This window comes from Vipera berus (genome assembly GCF_964194415.1).
Source record: "Vipera berus genome assembly, chromosome: Z".
NCBI classification, from domain to species: domain Eukaryota; kingdom Metazoa; phylum Chordata; class Lepidosauria; order Squamata; family Viperidae; genus Vipera; species Vipera berus.
The window spans coordinates 130547919-130567657 of NC_138205.1; the positions used below are offsets into that span (position 1 = coordinate 130547919).

The following is a 19739-nucleotide window of genomic DNA, read 5'->3' on the forward strand; positions in this document are numbered from 1 at the left end:
GTGCGGACGGGCCAGTTCCACCGGCGTCTGTGGCGCTCGACAAGGCGTATCTCCCAGGTGTCTTCGGGCGAGACAGAATATCATCCGACGGAGTCCAAATAGAGGCCTCGTTTTTAATTTCCTGTTGCCTTGTAGTCACCCCTCTGCCACAGTGGACCCCAGGTTCTCCCAAGGGAAGGTCCACCACGGCTGCTGCCCGATTCTCTCGTTGCGCGCAGCTGGGGGATCCTTGCGGCCGTAGGGATAACCTGCGGCAACTCCCCAGGAGTGAGCACCTGCACACATTTGGAGCAGGCTCCTGAATGCAGTGCATGCAGCAGAACAATCTGGGTTCTATGTGTGTGTGTGTGTGTGTGTGTGTGTGTGTGTGTGTGGTTTCCCCGAGTCCATTCAGCTGTTCCCCACCGATTGATGCTATATTACTGTTGATTCCTGCAGAGCTTGAAACGTCAAATGTTTGTATTCATTGTCTTACACTGGAGAGATTGAGCGAAGGAGGAATGGGGGGGGAGGGCTGCCAGACTGTCTTTGCTCCCCCGCCCGCTGTGTGTTAGAGTCGGGGGGTGGGAGGGTCACAAGTGAAGCAATAGACGTCCCAATCTTAAAAATGCGGGTGGTCTCTTGGTGGTGGCCTTAAGGAGACGTTAGTTGCACTACGCAGAACACCTGCAACCCAAGCAGACACCCGTTGCTTTCCTGTCCTGGTGGGCAAGAGGTTCTCTTGAACTCTGAAGAAAGCTTTAAAGGGAAGTCAGGAATAGTGAGGTCAGGAGCTCTTGATCCTCAAGTTGGAACCAAGAAAGGTGGAAAGGGCAGGGCAACCCATAAACCTTATGCCAGAGGTGGGGCAGGAGCTGAATTCTAATCTCGTACGGTATGAAAAAAGTGAGCTTCCCCCACAGGTCTGGTGCCCCCTGGTGGCTTGTTTTGGAAACCTTCCTTGGACAGTTGACCACTGGGGATATGGGAAGCCCAGACATTCATTCATTGGGGGCCAGCTGTTTCCAACCCCATGTCCCGCGTACCTTCACTAGCAATAAAAGACAACCTTGGTGCCCGTGGGTTATATCCAATCCTGCCTTGGGGCCTTATGATTCCGTGTGTCCGAGACAAGGAGCCTTGGTGTGGAGGATGGTACCGTGAGCCAGTTGTCCTCTTCGCTCCTCACTTTCAGAAAATCCACTCCATAGACACTCCCTAAGATGCCCAAGGTCTTCCTGGTGGAAACAGTGACTCTCTCCTCCATCCTTTACAAGTTTTATGGATATGGGCACCATCTTCCTCTTAAGCACCTGTTGATATCTGCACTTCTGATCTTCTGCACGGAGAAGATGGGGGAGGAAGAAGATTCTGAGATACCACAAGTTTCACCACCAAGACAAATTGGAGTAGATTCCACATGGGAAGGAGAACATCAGCTCCGTCCGACCTTCCCGTTCCTTGCAGTGGTCCTGAAGATCTCTCCAAACCAAGACAAGGTCCTCCATCGCTCCACAGCTGTGCAACTACCAGCCTTCTTGGGAAAGCCGTTCCATCTCTTCGCCCACGTGGTTGAAGGAAGCTGCGCCCCTGAAAGAGAGGGCACCTCTGCTTTCACACGTTCAACCTGTTGGCCTGGAACAAGGTGATCCTTCATCCACTCATGTCTGGATTATCCCTCTGGCCCGCTTTTGTGGCTACACAAAGCATGTTGACGAAGCTGAATGTCCTGGAGAAGAACCGGTTCCCATCTCCATCCTCACGTGGCTTCCTTCACCTTTAGTTGTGGTCTTCTTCCTAACGGAGAACATACTTTGTCCTCCAGGCGCACCACTGAGGATCTTCTGTCTTCAGTTGCCCCTAGAAAGCAGTTCCATTGTTTTATCTCTGAGCTTCCGTGATTTTTATCCTGCTCTTAATCATTCTACTGTTGGTTTGTTGGTTCATCCTCCTTTTAGGAAGAGGAGAAATTGGCAGAAGCAGGCTCAAGATATTTCTTGGGATGTTATAGCACCACAAATTGAAGCGTTAGAACAGGGTTTCTCAACCTTGAGAAGACGTGTGAACTTCAACTCCCAGAATTCTTGGCGTCCACCCCTCTTGAAGCATTCTGGCCAAGGAATTCTGGAAGTTGAAGTCCTCCCAATTTAAAGTCTGCTCGCTGGGGAATTATAGGAGATGAAGTCTGCACATCTTCCAAGTTGCCAAGGTTGAGAACGCTTCAGTAGGAAATTCAAGATGGGTGTTTTTCCTCCCTTTCTGGCCCACTCACACGCCTGCCCTTATGTAGAGGGAAACTGAGTCCAGATTACAAATCTTTTACCATGTTCTTTCCACCTCTCTCGTTTTTTCTTTTTCTTCCCCAGGTAAGCATTCTCTAGGAGACTACAAATCCAACCGTCCCCAGCCAGAATGTGTGTCCAACACTATGGATCTCCCAAAACCAAGACAAGATCTTCAATTGCTCCACAATTGTCTACAAGGTTGAAATTGTTCTTAAATCTGTTTTCTAACCTCCTACCCACTCCAGGTCTTCTCTCAAAAGAAGACCAATTTCCACCAAGTGCAATATTTTCATTTTGGAGAAAATTAAGTGTCTTTCAGTTTGTTTCCTCCCCCAAATCTCCTGCTGTGTCGACTCCTTTTTCAGTGTACAAAAACCTCTTTTGTAACTTTTACGAATATCAGCGTTCCAAATTTTTTCTACCGGTTTTAATAATAATTATTATTATTATTTGTATTTAAAAGAGGCAGAGGTGTTAATTTTCAGAGTTTTCCAACTCCACGAAAAGGCACCCCGAGGCTCAGGGTGGATATGTCCTTTGACCCGCGTGAAATTTAACACTGATGTTTTGTCACTGTTGTCTGTCTTACGATGACTGCTGCGGTTCTGAAACTTCTAAGATGGTTGGGCTGGTTTGTTCGAGAGAATCTTAGCGGGGTGGGTTTATTTAGTGCAAATTTTAGGGCTGAACTGTTGTGGGGATTGGCGAAACAGGGTCCTCGTGTCTGTCGGCACAGGGCGATGCGCTGAGGTGTCCTTTCCACGTGCGTGTTTTGCACAGTCTATCTTGTGGTGGTTAGTAGTAGTAGTACACAATCATTTCTGGCACAGTGGAAGTGGAGAAAGAGAAAAGAGAGAACCGAATTCTCTAGGCCCATAAATTTCTCTCTGTTGCAATGAATATTTTTAAAGAAAGAGACGCATTCTCTGGAATTAAACATATTTCGGATTGGCACGCAAGCAAAACTCAGTTGCAAAAAATGCTTTCAGACAATTTTTCTCACTGAGCTTGAAGACGGGTGGCTTTCAACTCCCAGAATGCCCCAGCCAGCAGGCTGGCTGGGGCATTCTGGGAGTTGAAGTCCACCCGTTTTCAAGCATCCAATTTTGCTTTAAGTATTGGAGTTATAGGAACAGGGGTTGCTTTTATGTCACCCCCCACCCCACCCCAGAAACCTCTATTTTGCCCTGATCCAGGACCGAGGACCCTCAAAGAGGACAAAGATCCATGCTCCACTTCGATGTGAGCCATTGTCCCAGGCCAGCCTTCTCGGTTTAAGTACGGCCGTTGGTTGCTCAATTTTTCTTGCCTGTTTTTAAAGAGAAAGGGGAAATCTGTATTTTGCAATAAATAAATTATACAGGAGGCGCAGATCTGCAGCAACCGTGGGGCGTTTAAAAGCTCCCCTTGCAAATTGAGTTACCTGCGAGTAAGGACAGGATTGCAAACTTTCTGGATGTTGCTGGTGCTCTCCCAGGAGGGTGTTGGAAAAGGGGGTCTGGTTTTAAAAGGCCTGTGGGGCAGGATAAATCCCCCTTAGCCTGCACTGCCTTGCGTCTTTTTTTTTCTTCCAGAAAAATGAAAAGCACAATCTGAATTTTTTAAATTTAGAAAAATAAAAATATGCCTTAAACTTGAATGGGACTGCTTGCCTTGAATTTTACTGGTTTTGCCTCACCAATGGAGGATATTCCTGTTCACCCAACTTTAAATAAACGGCTAAAAAAGGCGACATTGTGTAGTTGTTGGCTGTTGTGTGTGACACTTTGGTTGTGGTTCCAGTTAGGGGTAGAAACACAAAAAGAAGGCAGTTATGAAATCGGGGTGTTCCCCCCAAGGCTGAGTTAACTTATTTTAATGTTAATTTTACTGATTATACAGGTAGTCCTCAACTTACGCCTAGTGATCAAAGTTAGAGCAGCAGTGAAAAAAGTGAATTAGGACCGTTTTTCACACTTAGGACCGACCGTTGCAGCTTCCCCGTGGTCACGTGATCAATATTCAGATGCCTGGCAACTGACTCATATTTATGACGGTCACAGTGTCCCAGGGTGTCATGTGATTCCCCTTTTGCGACCTAAGTCAATGGGGAATCTGGATTCACTTAATGACCGTGTGACTAACTTAACCACCGCAGTGGCTTATTTAACTATTGTCGCAGGAAAAATGGAGCAAAACTCACTTTACAAATGTCTCACTTATCAACGGAAATTTTTAGCTGCATTGTGGTCATGCATCCCCTGGTAGTCCTTGACTTACAGCCACAATTGACCCAAAAATTGTGTGTGTGTGTGTGTATATATATATAGCTGTTCAGGTACTACAGTGCTCGATGTAATTGGAATCATTGTTAAGCAAGGAAGTTGTTAAGAGCCTTGGTGGAGCAGTGGGCTAATGCCTCCTTACGTAACACCAGCTGCCTGCAATTAGTGCAGGTTCGAGTCCCACCAGGCTCAAGGTTGACTCAGCCTTCCATCCTTCCCAGGTAGGTAAAATGAGGACCCAGATTGTTGGGGGCAATTAAGCTGACTTTGTAATAATGCCGCTTGGGGGGGGCGCGAAAGCCCTAATAAGCAGGCATATACATAGAATGAAGGCTACTGCTAAGCTTGTAAGCCGCCCTGAGTCTTCGGAGAAGGGCGGGATATAAATGGAATTAAAATAAATAAATAAATAAAATAAAATAAATAAAAGTGAATCATTTCATTAAGCAAACTCGGGTTGCAGATGGTAATTACATGGCCCCAGGACAAACACATACTTGTTGCCAGCGGAACGAACTTTGACTGGAGACACTGGGTTGTAAGTGTGAGGACTGGTCATGAGGTGTGAGGATCAGACTTTTTTGAGCATCATCTTAACTAATTTGTTACAAATGGCTGTTGAGGACGACTTGTGAAGTGAAAGGACTGAATTTGTTATATATGAATATATGTTCGCGCATGTGTATGCTCACAGGCATGCACAAAACCTTAAGCAAAAAAATTAACCGGTTAACAGCTAATTATTCTCATGTAAAATTATAACTATAAAATATGCCAAAGATTTGTTAACCTGAACGGTTATTGAGCAATAGCTTTGCCATTCGTTCCTGTAATAATTGCAAAAAAAAGTCAAAAGAATTGACAGCAGTTTCCCCACACAGAGAAAAAGGCTTACTATGGTATGCTCTTGAACTCGTCACTCAGTGATGCAGTGTTTCTCAACCTCAACAACTTTAAGATGAGTGGACTTCAACTCCCAGAATTCCCCAGCCAGCACTGGAACCCGGGAGTCATTAATTTCCTTCCTTCCTTCCTTCCTTCCTTCCTTCCTTCCTTCCTTCCTTCCTTCCTTCCTCTTTCTTTCCTCTGCCTTCCTTCCTTCCCCTTGTTCCTCCTTTCTTCCTCCTTCCCTCCCTCCCTTTCTTCTATGCAGTGGAATACTGCATCCAGTTTTCATCGCCATGATATAAAAAAGATATTGACACAAGTATAGAAAATGTAGAGAAGAGCAACAAAAATGATCAAAGGGACTGGGGCTTAAAACATACAAAAAAATGGTTGCAGGAATTGGGTATAGTTTAATGAAGAGAAGGACGAGGGGGTGACAGGATAGCCGTGTTCCAGTATCTCAGGGGCTGCCCCAAAGAAGAGGCAGTCAAGCTATTCTCCAAAGCACCTGAAAGCAGGACAGGAAGCAACGGATGGAAACTAGTCAAGGAGAGAAGCAACCTAGAACTAAGGAGAAACTTCCTGACAGTTAGAACAATTAATCAGTGGAACGAGTTGCCTCCAGAAGCTGTGAATGCTCCAACACTGGAAGTTTTTAAGAAGAGACTGGACAGCCATTTGCCTGAAATGGTATAGGGTTTCCTGCCTGAGCAGGGGGTTGGACTAGATGACCTCCAAGATCCCTCCCAACTCTTGTCATTCTGTTACTTTCTGCCCCACCTCTCTCGCGCGCCTTCCTTGCAGGGTTGTTATGGGGAAATATCAGAGGAAGGGCTAGACACACCTTGAACTCTTTGGGGAAAAGCGGGGCATAAATCTAATAAATATGCTTGCCAGCTTTTTAAGCCTTGCAAAGGGAACTTTTGCAACTCCAGAGCATCTGCAGTTTGGGGTCTCTGCCCCTCATCCTACGGGGCTTGCGGGCTCTCCGCCTCTCCTCCACAGGAGGCCGATGCAAGAGCAGCTCGACTGCACCAAAAAAAGCGGGTCAAAAGCGCCCCCTTCCCACGCACTAACAAGCACATCGCTCACTTGCCCGCTAAAACAGCTTCTCTCGTCGGCAGGCGGCGCTGTTGGCCAACATAACGCACCATGGGTGGAATCGGAGCGCGTGACAAAGCCGACACATCTATTCGTAACGGGCATGCGCATTCCCCCCGCCCCGCCCCTTCCGACTATCTTTGTAGTTCTAAAGTCCCGGCAAGGCAAGAAAATAGAGCGAGCGGGCGAAAAAAAACAACAACCTCCAAATGCTCCTCCTCCTCTTCCTCTTCCCCCCCCCCCGCAAGTCCGCTTTGTTAACTCTTTCGTGCCCGAGTACGTTTTAGTTTGCTTTTTTTCTGCAATATTTTTACACATTTACCACCTTTGCAGAAATTTTACTATAATTATGTTTGTGCACATATATCTCCCTCTCCATAAATTCATATATGTATGAATTTATCTATGCCATCACTATCTTGCAAAAACGCTCATTCCGACGTCCAGCTGGCAATTTCCTCATGCAATAAACTACAATTTCCAGAATGCCTTGCGCGTGCTTGGCTGAGCACCCTGGAACTTGCAGTCCTTGAAGGGTGCAAAAGGGCTGAACTGGCTTACTTGCTCACGTGACCGCCCTCCCAGCTGGACTTGCCCGGGTCCGGATGGTCAGTACGGAGTGACCCTCGCTGCACCCCTTTTTTCCAGCGCCCCGAGAGGTATGCGGGGTGCAAACCTGCGTCCTTCCCCGGGACGCATCCAAACGTTGCTTTGACTCTGGAGGGGATTGCCGAGTTTGCAAGGCTTGCAAGATGTTTGCGGAATGCACGATCTGCAACCGGCCGCCCTCAAATTGGCAATATGAAATCGAGCCAGCTTTGGAAATTGCCCCCTCCGCACAAAAGAAACCGGGGGGGGGGCCGGAGGGTTGGCAAAATCTTCGAAAAACAATCTTGACCATTTTGTTTCAACAGGTGGACTTCAACTCCCAGAATTCCACAGCCCGCAAGCTATCTGGAATTTTGGAGTACATGCTTGCTAGGGAATTCTGGGGCTTGAAATCCGTGCTTGTTGCTGGGGAATTCTGGGGCTTGAAGTCCACTCATCTTAAAATGGCCCAGGCTGAAAAACACTGTTTTAATTCAGGGGTCTTCAAACTTGGCCCTTTTATGACTAGCGGACCTCAACTTCCAGAATTCCTCAGCCAGCGTGAGTTTGAAGAGCCCAGAGGGTCTGGATCCAAGCCTGCAGTTTCATCAAAATAGCCGACTGAGGAATTCTGGGAGTTGAAGTCTACCGTCATAAAAGGGCCACGTTTGAAGACCCCCTGGTTTAATGCAAAGGAAGTCCCGACAATCCTTTGTGGGTCCAGAGGTGTCTTTTTTTTTAAGAAAAATTTATTAAGTGTACATTTAAAAACAAAAGTGGACATGATTCAACTTCCCTGGCTACAGCACTACTATTAGTATTACCTTATGTTACAGAAAAAAATAACAAAAACTTAAAATACATTCTATGACAGGACAGGGTATAACAAACTGTACATATAACATCTGTAAATTTTTTAGTAAACTGTCAGTCGTCAGCGTTATATTTACATATCTTTCAGTTGTATCCTGATATAGTTGCTAATAAGAAATCCTTACATTATCAACCAATCAAACAATAGTCATCTCAGAGATCCTCCTTAACTCCAACCAATTGTACAAATTTTGCCAAATTTCATAATACTCTGTCTTATTTTTGATCTCTAGGGTTAACCTGTCCATTTCGGCACAGGATAAAATTTTAACTATTATTTCTTCTTCAGTGGGTGTTTCCTTTCTTTTCCATTTTTGGGCATATGAGGCGTCTTTTTTTCGTGTATCAGTGCACCACACTGTGGGACTAACAGCAATGGGCCCCAGGGTCTGGCTTTCCCCTCTGTCAGTCATAGAAGCTGCCTACTGAACTTTGGATTCCTCTCAACCTGGCCAACTCCACAAGGTTGTTGTGGAAAAAAAAACAATAGAGGAATAGACACCACTCTGGGATATAAATCTAACCAATCCATCAACATTTTGCTCCACAGACATTGATCCAGTGACATCCGCCGTTCAGAAATCTGATCCCTTGTGGTGGTAGGTATCTCTGCTAGAACTCTGACAGTCCGTCCTCCCTCACAGGCTGGTTGTGAAACACTATGGAAATAACACATTATTAATAACACATTAAAAAATGGAGATAAATAAATAAGGATCTCTCAGCTGTGCTAGAAAACCTGTTGGTTTTGCATTTTCATTGCAAAGTGGTCCTCAGCTTGCAACAATTTGTTTAGTGACTGAAAAAAGTGACTTAGGACAGTTCTTTACACTTACGACCATTGCAGCGGCCCCATGGTCATGTGATCAAAATTCGGGCACTTGGTAACTGACTCATATTTATGACGGTCGCAGCGTCCCGGCGCCACATAATCTGATAAGCAAAGTCAATGGGGAAGCAGGATTCACTTAACGACCATGTTGCTAAATTAACAAGTGCAGGGATTCACTTAACAAGAAAGGTCGTAGAATGGGGTAAATCATTTAACAATGGAAATTTTGGACTCCATTGTGGTCGTAGGTCAAGGACTATCTGTAATTTAAATTAAAATGGATGGAGCTCCACCAAAGGAACTCTAAAACATATAGGGAACGGTTGCTGGAATTGGGTATGTGTAGTTTAACAAAGAGAAGGACGAGGGGGGACAGGATAGCAACTCTTCCAGTATCTCAGGGGCTGCCCCAAAGAAGAGGCAGTCAAGCTATTCTCCAAAGCGCCTGAAGGCAGGACAAGAAGCAACGGATGGAAACTCACCAAGGAGAGAAGCAACCTAGAACTAAGGAGAAACTTCCTGACAGTGAGAACAATTAACCAGCGGAACCACCTGCCTCCAGAAGTGGTGAATGCTCCAACACTGGAAGTTTTTAAGGAGAGACTGGACAGCCATTTGCCTGAAATGGTATAGGGTTTCCTGCCTGAGCAGGGGGTTGGACTAGATGACCTCCAAGGTCCCTTCCAACTTATTACTATTATTAAATATTTTTTTAGCTGGGCTCTCCATGTGACCTTGTTTTTCTCCTCTGAGCCTCCCCACCCCCACTTGTGTTCGATTACCGACGCCACACAGTATCTGGAGTTTTTCCTCTCATCAACACTGGGACTTGCAGTATACATGTAGGCCTTGACTTACGACTGGCTAAACAAGGAGTTCATTAAGTGTATCACATTCAATTTCACAGCCTTTGGCCCACGGTTGTTTATGATTGCAGTCATTAACTGAATCAGTCATTAAGTGAACCCGGTTTCCCCCACTGACTTTGTGGGTCAGAAGGCCTCACCAGGACACTGCAAACATCGTAAATACATTCCGTTTCCAAGAGCACAAATTTTGATCGTGCGACCAGGAGGGACGGTTCGATGGTCATAAGTGCGAGGACCTGCCATAGAGCCCTATTAAATGTGGACAACAGTCATAAGTCACTTTTTTTCAGGGCCGTTCTGACTTCAAATGGTCATTAAAGAGTGGATCTTAGTAAAATACACCTTACTTGTTTGGGTGCCCCAAGACCCCATTATAATTGTTTTTACTTGGGGGCCCCCTTGAAATTTCCTAGGGTCCCCAAGATCCGTACGGCCCCAGGCTGAGGAACATAGCTCTATGGAGCCTGCACTGAGGAGGGGGTTGGAGTAAATCAGGGGTCCCCCACGCCCCCAGGCCGAGGCCCGTTCAAAACGGCCGCACGAGCAGCGGTGCTCAGGTAGAACCATCCCTTTTCTTGCCCACGGGTGTGCCAAGCCGGAAAGGATGGGGGGAGCTGGACTAGATGACCTCTAAGGCCCCTCCCACCTCTGGGATGCTGGGATTTGGCCCTCAGTCCCTTTCAGCAGCTTCTTGAACCCGGCGCGTCCCAGTTAGGCGATTCCCGACTTCCATCTATGTCTCTTGGCAGAGCATGTGGGAAGGATGTCCTGTTGCGGAATTGCCGACTCCGGCCTTTACGGTGGATCTCGACGTAGCCTCAAGGAATGCGCAGCGCATGCAGGAGCGTTGCCAAGCGCTGGGGGTGGCCCTCAGGCCCCACATGAAGACCCACAAGACGCTGTGAGTGGTGGGGGGTCTCATCAGCAATGCTCAGCTTGGCTCTCTTGCAGGGGAACTTCCCCGGTGGTACTCGGACTCTGCAGAGCCCTCCTCCTCCGCTACACAAACTCCGCCAAGTGGGGGTGGCGTTCCCTAGTTGGGTCATGAGACGTCTTCCTCCTCCTCCTCCTCCTCCTCCTCCCTTCTACCACAGATGATGTTACCTAATTGGGTCATGAGACGTCTTCCTCCTCCTCCTCCTTCTCCTCCTCCTCCACCCATCTCAGGGAGCCCCAAGGGGCGCTTCCCCCCCCTGCAGTCATTCTTCGTTCTTTGCCTCCCTCGCAGGGAAGGCGGGCGCCTCATGACGGGGGGCTCCCTGCGGAGGATCGTGGTTTCCACGCTGGCCGAGGCCCGCTATTTTGCTGAAGGCGGCTTTGACGACATCCTCTACGCTTACCCGCTGCCCTTCGACAAGGTGGGCGATTGTGCCGCCTTGGCCGAGAAGCTGGAGGCCTTCCAGGTGATGGTGGACAGTCCAGAAGCCCTGGAGCGGCTGAAAGGGAGGCCCCTGCGGACGGGACGGCCCTGGAAAGTGTGGCTGAAGATTGACTGTGACAACGCACGAGGTGCCTGCTCTCCTGGGGGGACACACAATTTTCATCCTCGACTTACGATCGACTAGCCCTTTTGTCGCTAAGTGATTCAATTGCTAATTGAGATACGGCCAATTTTGCAACCGGTTTTGCCATGGCCGTTTAGTGAATCCCTGTGGCCATTAAGTGAATCACACAGTCGTTAAGCGAATCCGGCTTCTCCCATTGACTTTGCTGGCCAGAAGCCAGCTGGAAAGGTCATTACAACCATCATAAGTTCATGTCGGTTTCCAATTTTGATCACATGACCACAGAGACACTGCAAGGGTCATCAGTACGAGGACTCATCATGACTCAATTTTTTTCAGTGAGGTCTTAAGTTCAAATGGTCATTAAGTAAATGGTTGTAAGTCGAGAACTAGCTGTGTCCCCTTAGCCTCCTCTTCCTCCTCTCTGCTATTCGTGACCCCCAAATTATTCAGGAGAGTCTATAAACAGTGGAAAAGAAGGGACATAGATTGGGTAGAAAAACTCGAGATTTAGGTAATAGATGTAGTCCTCAACTTATGACCACAATTCGGTCCAAAATTTCCGTTGTTAAGCAGGAGAGTTGTTAAGGGAGTTTTGCCCCCTTTTGTAAATTTTTTGTCCACATTGTTAAGCGAATCATTGCAGTTATTAAATGAATCATGTGGTTGTTAAGCAAGTCTGTCTTCCCCTGAAACTTTCCTTGTCGCAAAAGGGGGATCATGTGATCCCGGGATGCTGCGACTGTCATAAACACGAGTCGTTTGGCAAACGTCCGAATTTTGATCACGTGACCATAGGGGATGCTGCAACGGTTGTTAAGTGAGGAAAAATTGACCTTTTTTACGTTGAGGACTTTCTGTAGACAAAAAATCTAGGACCAACTTTCAAAGGAATTCTGGGAATTGAAGTCCACCCATTTTAAACTTGGCAAGGCTGGGAAACTCTGAATCAGCACATAAGTGTAGAAATGTGATAAACAAATACGTAAATAAATAAATAAGGAACAAGCCCATATTGAGGAAGTTTATGCTTCTCCCTCTTCATCTTCCTTCTCAAGGCGAGCCCCTCCATCTCATCCCCATGCAATCAAGAGTAATGAGTTCGAATCCAAAAGATTCTGGCAACACAGGGTGCTAGTGTCCCACCAGACTTCATGCAAGGGCCTGACTGCAATTGGCTGCTGCGTTTTCTCCCGTTTTCCCATCTTCAGAAATTCTAAGGTAGACTACTCCCGAGACTGGAGGTTCCATTTGCCCAAACTCAAGTTTTAAGGTTTCTCAAACAGCTCAAGCACTTGAGGTTGGCCCTCATCCTGGCCTTTAACTCCCACAAGCTCTGCCCTCCAGTATGACGGGACCCATGGTTCTGGTCTTCCTGAGGGCGCAAGGTTGCGGAAGAGAAAAGGCATCACTAACATTGCAGGCAGTCTTCAAGTTAAGACTGTTCATTTAGTGACTGAAAAAAGTGACTTAGGACTGTTTTTCACACTTACGATCGCTTTGGCAACTGACTCGAATTTACGACGGTCGCAGTATCCTGGGGTCACGTGATTCCCTTTTGCGACCTTCTGACCAACAAAGTCCATGGCGAAACCGGATTCACTTAACGACCGTGTGACTCACTTTACGACTGCAGGGATTCACTTAACAAGGTTGTAAAACGGGGCAAAACTCACATTACGACTCCCTCGCTCCGCAACAGAAATTTCGAGGCCGGTTGTGGTCGTAAATTCAGGATTACTTGTATGGTAAGGAATCGGCACCCTTTATCTGTTGTTTTTTTTTTTTTTGCAGCTGGCGTGAAAGCCTCGGATCCTGCCGCTCTGCGCCTCGCCAAGGCCGTCTCCGAAGGCGCGACGGAGCTGGCAGGCATCTACGCCCATTGTGGCAACTCGTACGGTTGCCATGGGGTGTCGGAAACCCAGTCAGTGGCTCAGAGGACCACGGAGATGACCCTGAACTTTATGGAGCAGTGAGTATTTATTCATTTATTTGTTTCTTTGTTTGAATCCCAGTTTATTACTTTTGTAAATAACTCAGGATGACAAACATATCTCCTTCCTCTTGTTTTCTCCCCAACAACAACCCTGTGAGGTGGGTTGGGCAGAGAGAGCTCAGGTGTGAAAACCAGCTGGTTTTCACACCTGAGGCAGGACTAGAACTCACCATCTGCTGGTGATGGCCCAAAGTCACCCAGCTGTCTTTCATGCCTAAGGCTGAACTAGAATTCCCAGTCTCCCACTGATTGGCCCAAAGTCACCCAGCTGGTTTTCACACCTGAGGCAGGACTAGAACTCACCATCTGCTGGTGATGGCCCAAAGTCACCCAGCTGTCTTTCATGCCTAAGGCTGAACTAGAATTCCCAGTCTCCCACTGATTGGCCCAAAGTCACCCAGCTGGTTTTCACACCTGAGGCAGGACTAGAACTCACCATCTGCTGGTGATGGCCCAAAGTCACCCAGCTGTCTTTCATGCCTAAGGCTGAACTAGAATTCCCAGTCTCCCACTGATTGGCCCAAAGTCACCCAGCTGGTTTTCACACCTGAGGCAGGACTAGAACTCACCATCTGCTGGTGATGGCCCAAAGTCACCCAGCTGTCTTTCATGCCTAAGGCTGAACTAGAATTCCCAGTCTCCCACTGATTGGCCCAAAGTCACCCAGCTGGTTTTCACACCTGAGGCAGGACTAGAACTCACCATCTGCTGGTGATGGCCCAAAGTCACCCAGCTGTCTTTCATGCCTAAGGCTGAACTAGAATTCCCAGTCTCCCACTGATTGGCCCAAAGTCACCCAGCTGGTTTTCACACCTGAGGCAGGACTAGAACTCACCATCTGCTGGTGATGGCCCAAAGTCACCCAGCTGTCTTTCATGCCTAAGGCTGAACTAGAATTCCCAGTCTCCCACTGATTGGCCCAAAGTCACCCAGCTGGTTTTCACACCTGAGGCAGGACTAGAACTCACCATCTGCTGGTGATGGCCCAAAGTCACCCAGCTGTCTTTCATGCCTAAGGCTGAACTAGAATTCCCAGTCTCCCAGTGATTGGCCCAAAGTCACCCAGCCAGATTTCCTGTTTAAAGCAGGACTAGAACCCACTGCAGAGTTATAACTTGGGCCCAGTTTTCATCTCCTCCCTCATCTGCGTCTTTGGGTTGCAACATTTTTGTCCCTTCTTTTTCCCCCTGCATTACAAGTAGTCCTCAACTTACAACCATAATTGAGTCCAAAATTACTGTTGCTAAGCAAGAAACTTGTTCAGTGAGTTTTGCCCCATTTTATGATCTTTCTTGCCACCGTGGTTAAGCCATTAACACGGTTGTTAAGTGAATCCGGCTTCCCCCTTTGACTTTGCTGGTCAGAAGGTCACAAAAGGGGATCACGTGACCCCGGGATGCTGCGACCGTCATAAATACGAGTCAGTTGCCAAGAGTCTTAATTTTGATCACCTGACCCCGGGGATGCTGCAACGGTCTTAAGTGTGAAAAACGATCCTAATTCCCTTTTTTTTCAGCTCCACTGCAACTTTGAACGGTCACTAAACAAATTGTTGTACGTTGAGGACTGTTGTTATCTCTTCCTTCAGGGAAAAATGCATGTCTGTTGACACACACACACACCCCTAACCCAAAAGAAAAGGCCAGGTTTGAAAAGGTCTAGTTGAGATTCCCAATTCCGGTTAAAAGGCTATAAAAGCTAATCCTTGTTTATTATCTGGTGTAAATGTCTTAGCTGAATTGGGGAGGGGGCAAGATGTTTATTGGTGGGATTTTTCCACATTCCCCCCTCCCCATGCCACCCCCAGGTTTTCCCCTGCATTTCAGGTGAGCCTCTGACCCTTTGAAGTTGCCTCTTCAAAGATCCAGCAATGTCCAGGTGGCCTTTAGTGGCATTTGTCCCCCCCTCTCCCTCCCCCACCTTTCCAGGGTGCCCCTCCTCCTTCCACTGGCTCAGACAAAGCTGGGGGGGGGGGCGGATTTGCACCACTAGAGGAAAGAAAAGGGGGGGCAGAGTTTTTAGAGCTGGGTTGCAAGGTGAAGGGAAAGGAAAGTTTTGCAAAAGTTTTGCATATCCTGGCAATGAATTGGAAGGAGCAAAGCAGAGGAGAAGAGGGGGGGGCGTGTAGTTTCCCCCCCCCTTCAAAAAGAGAGAATAAGGTGGCCTGTGTGGTTGCCTTGAGGTCCTCCAGTCCAGCCCTGTGATGGGCGGGGGGGGGAGGGAGGGAGGAAAGAGAAAGAAAAAGGAAAGAAGGAGAGAAAGACAGAAGGAAGGAGGGGGGAGGGAGGAAAGAAAGGGGGAAGGAGAGAAAGGGAGGGAAGAGAAGGAAGAAAGAAAAAAGGAAAGAAAGAAAAAGGAAGCAAGTAGAAAGAAGGAGGGTGGAGAGGGGAGGAAGAAGAAAGAGAGGAGGAGGAAGGACAGAAGGAAGGAGAGGAGGAAGAAAAAAGAAGGAAGGAAAGGCAGGCAACGAAAGAAAAGGGAAGGAAGGAGAGAGAAAGAGTGAGGGGGGGTGGAATATTTTCTCTGAAATGGGGCCGAGGACATCCATCTTCTCACGGTCAAAAGGCAAGCAGTTTCTCCACACCTTGAGAATCTCTGTCCAATGTTTCCTGGCCAGGCCGGCTTCCCTCCCAGGCCGGCCTGCAGCTTTGGACGGTCTCTAAAGGAATGGTCGTAAGTCAAGGACCACCCTGTATGCTAGGAGAATCCATTTTGGCTCCCTCTCGCAGGCTCCTGGAAGCCGGGGTGCCCTGCCCCAAGTCCAGCATCGGCTCCACGCCCTCTTGCAGCCACCCGGTGCCCATCATGGGCAAACTCAGCGAAGTTCACCCGGGAAATTATGTTTTTTATGGTAAGCAGAAGGAAAACAACAGAGGTTTCCCCCCCCCCTTCCGTCTGAACAACGCCCCCCCCCTCCCCACGACTCTTCCTGAAACAGGCCTGGCCGTCTTGTGGACCTCAAGGGGTCCCACGATGCCCAGTGATGCCCTTCGAGATGACAGATCCTCCCCTCTGCTCTGGGGCCTTCAAGATGGCCTCTCTTACCCCCTGCTGCAAGCTGGGCACTATTTTGTAACATTATATTTTACGTCATACTTTTTTGTGTTTTATTTTATAATGTTTGCCTTATTTTACTTTACTTTACTTTATATTTTATTTTATATTTTGTTTATGTTGTTAGTTTATTTTACATTTCATTTGTTTTATTATTTTATTTGTTTTATCGTTTTGTTTTATATTTCATTTATTGTTTTATGTTTTATTTGTTTTGGTATTTTATTTTATATTTCATTTATTTTATTATTTGATTTGTATCTTTATTATTTCTAAAAGGTGGCAAACATCTCCAACACTTCTTCCATTCACTCCTCCTCGTTTCCTCACAACAACAATCCTGTGAGGTGGACTGGGCTGAGAGAGAGAGGGACTGAACCAAAGTCACCCAGCCGGCTTTCCTGCCTAAGGCGGGACTAGAACTCCCCGTCTCCTGGTGATTGGCCCAAAGTCACCCAGCTGGCTTTCAGGCCTGAGGCGGGACTAGAACTCCCCGTCTCCTGGTGATTGGCCCAAAGTCACACAGCCGGCTTTCAGGCCTGAGGCGGGACTAGAACTCCCCGTCTCCTGGTGATTGGCCCAAAGTCACCCAGCTGGCTTTCAGGCCTGAGGCGGGACTAGAACTCCCCGTCTCCTGGTGATTGGCCCAAAGTCACACAGCCGGCTTTCAGGCCTGAGGCAGGACTAGAACTCGCCGTCTCCTGGTGATTGGCCCAAAGTCACCCAGCCGGCTTTCAGGCCTGAGGCGGGACTAGAACTCCCTGTCTCCTGGTGATTGGCCCAAAGTCACACAGCCGGCTTTCAGGCCTGAGGCGGGACTAGAACTCCCCGTCTCCTGGTGATTGGCCCAAAGTCACACAGCCGGCTTTCAGGCCTGAGGCGGGACTAGAACTCACCGTCTCCTGGTGATTGGCCCAAAGTCACACAGCCGGCTTTCAGGCCTGAGGCGGGACTAGAACTCCCCGTCTCCTGGTGATTGGCCCAAAGTCACACAGCCGGCTTTCATGCCTGAGGCAGGACTAGAACTCCCCGTCTCCCACTTTCTAGCCTGGTGCCTTAACCACCAGACGCCACTGGCTCTCCATGCTGGCTCGACAGGCATTTCCAGCCTAAACAGATGCACATGTTCAGCCTAACGCTTTCCACATGTCGGCTTCCTCGCCGCAGGCCTTGTTCCAAAGAGGGTCCAGGAGAAAAGAAAGCCACCATGAAAAGAAAAAGAAAAAAATGACAGCGAAGATCCTGCCGGTTTTTGTTCGGAACGCGCTCCTCTTCCTCCCTGCAGCCAAAATGGCGGGAGAGAGAGAGAGATGACACATAGATAACAGATGGTAGATAGGAGATAAAATCGTATGATAGTTAAATAAAAAGATAGAGCCATAGATAGAAAAATAGATAGATGATAGATATGGACACATGGATAATGATAGGTAGATACGTGATAGATATAAACAGAATGAGAGAGATGGATGGATGACAGGCAGATGGCTAGATAGATGGCTAGATATGGAAATAGATGGAAAGATATATAGATATAGATACCGTATATATTTTAAAGGGACGCGGTGGCTCAGTGGGTTGGGACGCTGAGCCTGTTGATCAGATGGTTGGCAGTTTGGCGGGTCGAATCCCGAGTGCCGCATAGCAGAGTGGAGCGCCTGTTACTCGTCCCAGCTTCTGCCAACCTAGCAGTTCGAAAGCACGTAAAAATGCAAGTAGAAAAATAGGGACCACTACGGTGGGAAGGTCACAGCGTTCCGTGCGCCTTTGGCGTCTAGTCATGCCGGCCACATGACCATGGAGATGTCCTCGGACAAGCGCTGGCTCTTTGGCTTTGAAACGGAGATGAGCACCGGCCCCTAGAGTTGGAAACGACTAGCATGTATGTGCAGGGGAACCTTTACCTTTATATATATATATATATATATATATATATATATATATATATATATATATATATATATATATATATATATATATATATATATATATATATATATATATATATATATATATATATATATATATATATATATATATATATATATATATATATATATATATATAGAGAGAGAGAGAGAGAGAGAGAGAGAGAGAGAGAGAGAGAGAGAGAGAGAGAGAGATAATGGAGATAGATAGACAGACAAATAGATAAGACATACAGACAAGGATGGATAGATGTATGGATAATGGAGATAGATAGATAGATAGATAGATAGATAGATAGATAGATAGATAGATAGATAGATAGATAGATAGATAGATAGATAGATAGATAGATAGATAGATAGATAGATGGCAGACATACAGACGGATGGATGGATAAATGTATGGATGATGGAGATGAGAGAGAGAGAGAGAGAGATTAGACATATGAAAGATAGATGATAGATATGCAGAGAGAAAGATGGAAGGATGGATGGATGAATAGATAGACAGATAGACACATTAAAAATTATAAAATTATGTAGATACACAGGGAGAGAGATGAATAGATAGCTAGAATATAAATACCGTATATACTTGAGTATAAGCCGAATTTTTCAGCCCACTTTTTGGGCTGAAAAATTCCACTTCGGCTTATACTCCAGTCAACAAAAAAACTTACCGAGGACTTGTGCGCGGCCGAGGCTTTGGTGCTTCCGGGATCGCCCGCACCTCTCCCAAGCCACCGCCGTCCGAGACCTGCCGAAGTTTGGGGAGGTTTGGGGAGGTGCGCGCTCACCTCCCCAAACTCCGCGCCTTGCCTGCCTGCTTCTTTCCGCAGCGGAAAGAAGCAGGCAGGCAGGGCGCGGAGGAACGGAGACTTGCCGACGTTTGGGGAGGTTTGGGCGCCTCCCCAAACCTCGGCAGGTCTCCGTTCCTCCGCGCAGACCTGCCGACGTTTGGGGAGGTTTGGGCGCCTCCCCAAACCTCCCCAAACCTCGGCAGGTCTCCGTTCCTCCTGCCGACCTTTGGGGAGGTTTGGGCGCCTCCCCAAACCTCCCCAAACCTCGGCAGGTCTCCGTTCCTCCTGCCGACCTTTGGGGAGGTTTGGGCGCCTCCCCAAACCTCCCCAGGTCTCCGTTCCTCCTGCCGACCTTTGGGGAGGTTTGGGCGCCTCCCCAAACCTCCCCAGGTCTCCGTTCCTCCTGCCGACCTTTGGGGAGGTTTGGGCGCCTCCCCAAACCTCGGCAGGTCTCCGTTCCTCCGCGCAGACCTGCCGACGTTTGGGGAGGTTTGGGCGCCTCCCCAAACCTCCCCAAACCTCGGCAGGTCTCCGTTCCTCCGCGCAGACCTGCCGACGTTTGGGGAGGTTTGGGCGCCTCCCCAAACCTCCCCAAACCTCGGCAGGTCTCCGTTCCTGTTTGGGGAGGTTTGGGCGCCTCCCCAAACCTCCCCAAACCTCGGCAGGTCTCCGTTCCTCCGCGCAGACCTGCCGACCTTTGGGGAGGTTTGGGCGCCTCCCCAAACCTCCCCAAACCTCGGCAGGTCTCCGTTCTTCCTGCCGACCTTTGGGGAGGTT

At 47.9% G+C, this 19739-nt stretch overlaps 2 protein-coding genes across 3 annotated transcripts in view; both read left to right on the forward strand.

The window, feature by feature from the left end:
- Positions 1–3996, forward strand: part of NBEAL2 (neurobeachin like 2) — a 125858-nt gene extending 121862 nt beyond the window's left edge. The window contains exon 54 of the mRNA XM_081344247.1: positions 1–3996. Within this exon, the coding sequence (XP_081200373.1) occupies positions 1–102 (102 nt within the window). The 3' untranslated portion in view covers positions 103–3996.
- The window catches only part of LOC308677630 (D-serine dehydratase-like), a 26289-nt gene continuing 8877 nt past the window's right edge, over positions 2328–19739 (forward strand). Inside the window, exons 1-6 of one of the 2 annotated variants that reach the window (XM_081344224.1) lie at positions 2328–2462; positions 8529–8577; positions 10429–10580; positions 10908–11188; positions 12979–13156; positions 15910–16031. In XM_081344224.1, the coding sequence (XP_081200350.1) occupies positions 10432–10580; positions 10908–11188; positions 12979–13156; positions 15910–16031 (730 nt within the window). In that variant the 5' untranslated portion in view covers positions 2328–2462; positions 8529–8577; positions 10429–10431. Of the gene's footprint in view, positions 2463–7069; positions 7177–8528; positions 8578–10428; positions 10581–10907; positions 11189–12978; positions 13157–15909; positions 18133–19739 lie in introns of those variants that run through there. The other variant, XM_081344223.1, reaches the window with a different exon arrangement.